This window comes from Cebus imitator, unplaced genomic scaffold (genome assembly GCF_001604975.1).
Source record: "Cebus imitator isolate Cc_AM_T3 unplaced genomic scaffold, Cebus_imitator-1.0 Scaffold89, whole genome shotgun sequence".
Lineage (NCBI taxonomy): Eukaryota > Metazoa > Chordata > Mammalia > Primates > Cebidae > Cebus > Cebus imitator.
This window is the reverse complement of record NW_016107404.1, coordinates 1,537,844-1,542,779: the sequence shown is the minus strand read 5'-3', so window position 1 is coordinate 1,542,779 and position 4,936 is coordinate 1,537,844. Positions and strand designations below refer to the sequence as shown.

The window sequence follows — 4,936 nt, the reverse complement described above, 5'->3', positions numbered from 1 at the left end:
TTAAAAAAAAAAAAAAAGTCTGCGTAGTGTTTTCTCACGTGGCTATAATTTTGCTAATCATTTTTGTTGGGCCTTTAAGTTATTTTCAGTTGCTCACTATTTTGAGTAATACTGTACGGGAAAAGTAGCTTACATAGGAATTTGTGTACATCTGATTATAAAATGAGTATCAATTTTAAGGAGGAAGTTTCTGGATGGCAGAGCTTGGCATATCTTAAAGGGGGTTGGTACATTTTGCGACATCATCCCTAAAAGGTCTAGCCCAATGTACCATCCCACCAGTCATGTGTAATAAAAGTGTTTGCTTCTTCACACTCTTATTAACTCTAGGTGCTAAATCTTGGGGCAAGCTTCCTGAAAGTGCATTGCAGCATTTTTTCATCATTTGTTTTGCTCTCTTTCTTTCCTATTAGGGAGTGTGGCATGAGTGAGTACAGGTGGGAGGGATAGGCCATCTCTGAGGGACACAGGAGTGAAACGGTAGACAGGGGCTGACTGGGGTGCCGTCTGATGGAGGCGCACACACTGTGAGTGAGGTCACCATGTGTAAGCCTGCTCTGCCCCTTTGGCTACTGGAAACTGCATTGGGTTAGAGGGCCTAGTCTGCTGCTGGGGACCCTTAGAGGTCCATGAATGGATGTCGTGAAGTCTCAGCTCACTAGCCACAGGGTAACAGTTGTGTATGTGTCCAGAGCCTGCTACAAAATAGGAGGGTAGGTGGCTGCCACTGCCAAGACACATGTAGGATATAAACAGGATCCACAGTCTAATCAGTGACCTCATAGCTTCCTGTGGTTCCTCAGCAGTAAAGTCCTAGAAAGGAAAATGGTGGAAAGACACCATTCAAAGCTAAGAAGCTGGCCAGGTGCAGTGGCTTTTCCCTATAATCCCAGAACTGTAGGAGGCCGAGGTGGCAGGATTACTTGATCCCAAGAGTTTGAGACCAACCTGGACAACATAGATCCTGTCTCTACAAAAAAATTAAAAAAAAAAAAAAGAAAATAGCTGGGTGTGTTGGTGCATATCTGTAGTCCCAGTTACTTGGGAGGCTGAGGGTCGGGGGGCAACGCTTGAGCCCAAGAGGCTGAGGCTACAGTGAGCCATGATCAAGTCCAGCCTGGGTGACAGAGCAAGACCCCAATAAAAACTACCCCAAAGCCAAGAAGCTGTTTTAACCAGACAGCCTTTCCTCCACCTACGGTCATTCGTTTTAGGTACATTCTGGCTGTGGTTGCTTTCCTGAGTTACCGAGAACCAAGAATGACAAGTTCCGGGCCATAGATATTACTGCTGTTGAATTATGTCTTTGTTCCCCGGGGAAGCTGTTCTGTCAGACACAGATCTTACAGAGCTTAAACACAGGAAGGGGGTGGAGGTGCATGTGCTTGCTAGTGGAAGGAGATGGCTGCCTGTCTTGGTCCATTTGTGCTGTAACAAAATACTTTAGGCTGAGTAATCTATAAACAGAAATATATTGCTCACAGTTCTGGGGGCTGGGAAGTGCAAAATCAAGTGGCCAGCAGATTCAGTGTCTAGTGAGGGCCCAGTCTCTGTTTGAAAGATGGCAAAAGGAACAAACAGGCTCTCTGTCCTCAAGACCTAAGCATCTCCTAGACGCCCCACTTCCCAACACCACTGCACTGGAAATTAAGTTTCAGATTATGAATTTTGGGGGAACACTCTTACCAATGCTGGCAAGAGTATGATCTCTGGGAGGCCAGAGCGATAATAAATGTTACCTCACATTATTATGAAAAGATTTGAGCATCTCCTGTGTTAGCATTCTTTATTAGGAGTCACTTAAATGTAAACTGTAAAGAAAACACAGTTTCCTCTTCTGGGAAGTTAATTGCCTTATGTGGGAGGTAGACCAAGAACACCTGAATAATGGTTTTAAAATGATAATAAAATAGGCCAGACACGGTGGCTCACGCCTGTAATCCCAGCACTTTGGGAGGCCGAGGCAGGTGGATCATCTGAGGTCAGGAGTTTGAGACCAGCCTGTCCTATATGGTGAAACCCTTTCTCTACGAAAAATACAAAATTAGCTGGGCATGGTGGCACATGCCTGTAATTCCACCTACTCAGGAGGCCGAGACAGGAGAATCGCTTGAACCCAAGAGGCAGAGGCTGCGGTGAGCCAAGATCGCACCACTGCCCTCCAGCCTGGGTGAGACAGAGTGAGACTCCATCTAAAAAAAGTTAAAAATAAGATAAAATAAAATTATAGTAAAATACACTAGTCAGAGTCCATTGGAATTGATTCAGTAAGTCTTGGACAGAGGTAAGCTCTGTATGTCAGGTATAGTCACAGCGTGGCAAAAGAAAAGAGGGAAGCAAAAAGCAAGTTGGGGAAATGTCACATGTAAGTTGTCACCAGGCTGTAGTAAACGGGTATGCTTACCCAAGGCCACATTTCAGAGGGTCACATGGGTTTGGTGTGTACGGTGAAGCCCTACCTGAAATGCTTTTCCAAAGAGCTTTTGTGTTCCTTGCCTCTTAGATTCTTGCAGCAGTTCTTGGACAATGGCAAAGTAGCTATAATGCCATCTCTGAGGACAAAACCAGACCCAGGCAGTTCCTCTCACTTGGCCACAGTGAAAGGGGAAGTCATTGTCAGCACCAGGGTCTCTTGACTCTGGTGACGGGTGGTTAAGATTTGTAAAGCGCATGGGAGCAATAATTAGATCCGCTCATCCCAGAGTTCTCAGACTGGGGCACTTAACATTATTAACTTCTCTTTCAACAGAAACAGCAGCAGAAAGAAGCCCTCATTCTCTTTTTCAACAGAACAGCTGAAGCTAAAATCCCATCTGTCGTGTAAGTGGTTACTAAGCGTTGACCTCTCTCTCTCTCTTTAAAAAAAACAACTTATTACTTTAGTCTGCCTGAATGATTTTACTGCACTCTGAGAAACGACTAGAGATTATTAAATATGGCTTTTGTTGGGGAAGGAAAAAATAAGAGATGATCGGACAGTAGAATTACAGCTGCCTTGAAAATAAAGCTAAGGGAGGGCAGGCTCATGCCTGTAATCCCAGCACTTTGGGAGGTCAAGGTGGGAAAATTGCTTGAGTCCAGGAATTTGAGGCCAGCCTGGACAACATAGTGCGACCCCATCTCTAAAAAAGATGAATAGAATTAGCTGGCCATGGTGGCATGCACCTGTGGTTCCAGCTACTTGGGAGGCTGAGGAGGGAGAATTGCCTGGCTGGTTGAGGCTGCAGTGAGCTAACATGGTGCCACTGCACTTCAGCCTAGCAAGAGAGTGAAACCCTGTCTCAAGCAAAAAATGAAAAATTTGGCTGGTAACTGGAGCTACTCCTAGCATGCTCTTGGGTCCTGAAGATAGCCTGTCTTGAGCCAAGTAGGCTGGAGCTGCTGCTCCTTAAAAGGAGGATGGGGTTGTCCTCAACCCTAAATGAAAGAGTTTTTCTAGGAGAACTGTGATCATTTGTCTTCAGGGGAAAAGAAATTAAAAGGAAAAGCTGCCTTATGGGGATACTTGGGTCTTCCCCAAAGTTAGGAAGCGTTATCCATTATTGACCTAAATAAAAAGACAAATGTCGAAGTTTGTTCAAAAGATACGGGCATGTGGTCGTTGTCGTGCTTAGTTCTGTTTCCACCATATAAACTAAAGCTAAAGTAATAATTTCTACTCTTCGAATTATTCATGACAAAAATCTCAATTGGATGCCTTTCTTAAAGAAAACCCCTCTCCTATTTAAATATCACTGGGAGAGATTTCACCACTGCACTCCAGCCAGTCTGGGCAACAAAGCAAGACTGTCTCAAAAAAAAAAAAAAAAAGAAAGAAAAAGGTAGAAACCTGGCAATTCTAATGACGTGCAGTTTGCCTAATTTTTTATTGTTTAACATTCATGTGAAGCTCTGGCAGGATGATGACCCAGTTGATGAAATTACGTTGAGATTGATTCCGTAGGGCTGAGTGGTGCCAGACTGGCTGTGGGGACTGAGGTCTGGGGATAGATTAAGCAACGCACCTGCCCCACCCTCGCACTTGGCCCACCTGCCTCTCAACACCCTCTGCCGTGGCAAGAGAGTTCCCCGCACCACTCAATCTGCAGTGCCCCCTTAAAAGACTGCCCAATGCTGGCCTCTCCCCTTCACCTCCTGGGCACTGCCCTTTTCATTTATGACCCTGTTATGGAGCTAATGTACTCCAGATGTGGTTTTTATGGCCTGGAAACTTTTCTCCCAGAAACACAACTGAGTTGCCTCTGCCAACCCATTTCTCATGTGCTGTGGAGTAACAGATGGCAAGGCTGTGCGTTTCTCCCTTGCTCCCTCAGCTCGGGACCTACAAATTTTAGAGTCCACTGGGTGCCTCTCCAGATGCTGCGCCTGGAGCCACCCATTTATTTCCCTTGGAAATTTTAAGTCTATGTTACCACCTCATAAATAAACTTTGATCATACTTTATACATACTTTCTCAAAATTCTATTATACAATAAATTCTGTAGTGCTTTGTAGTTTCCAAACATTTTTTACACCTATGAACTCATTTCACATTGACAGCATCTTTGTGAGATCATATAAGTCACACTGCTCCATTTTAAAAATGCAGACACTGAGTAAATCTGTGGCTCTCTGGACCTCAGAGTCACACAGCTAGTAAGTGGAAATTAGATTGTATGTCTTAAAAAGCCCAATTTCCTCAGCTAGTTGTTTTTCTTTTTTTTGCTATTGTTCGTTTTTTCATTTTCATGGGCATCTTTTAATATAAAAGCCAAGGTTATCAGGGTAGGCAGAGATTTCCAGCCTAGAAACTTGTAGAAAGTTATAGAACAACAAAGCTGTGTATGAGATATAGAGGGGAAAGAGGCATTAGGAAAATTGGGGCCTGTGGTTTTTATGAGCTCACCAAGTAGATTGTGTGGCCTTGTGACTTTTTGATGCTGTAGCCATAAACTT

The 4,936-nt window shown here is 44.2% G+C and overlaps 1 protein-coding gene across 3 annotated transcripts in view; it reads left to right on the top strand.

Moving 5' to 3' along the window:
• Window positions 1–4,936, top strand: part of SMARCAL1 (SWI/SNF related, matrix associated, actin dependent regulator of chromatin, subfamily a like 1) — a 68,242-nt gene that overhangs the window by 45,583 nt on the left and 17,723 nt on the right. For all 3 annotated transcript variants that reach the window (XM_017534946.2, XM_017534945.2, XM_037740775.1), the window contains exon 13: window positions 2,750–2,820. In XM_017534946.2, the coding sequence (XP_017390435.1) occupies window positions 2,750–2,820 (71 nt within the window). The remainder of the gene's footprint in view (window positions 1–2,749; window positions 2,821–4,936) is intronic.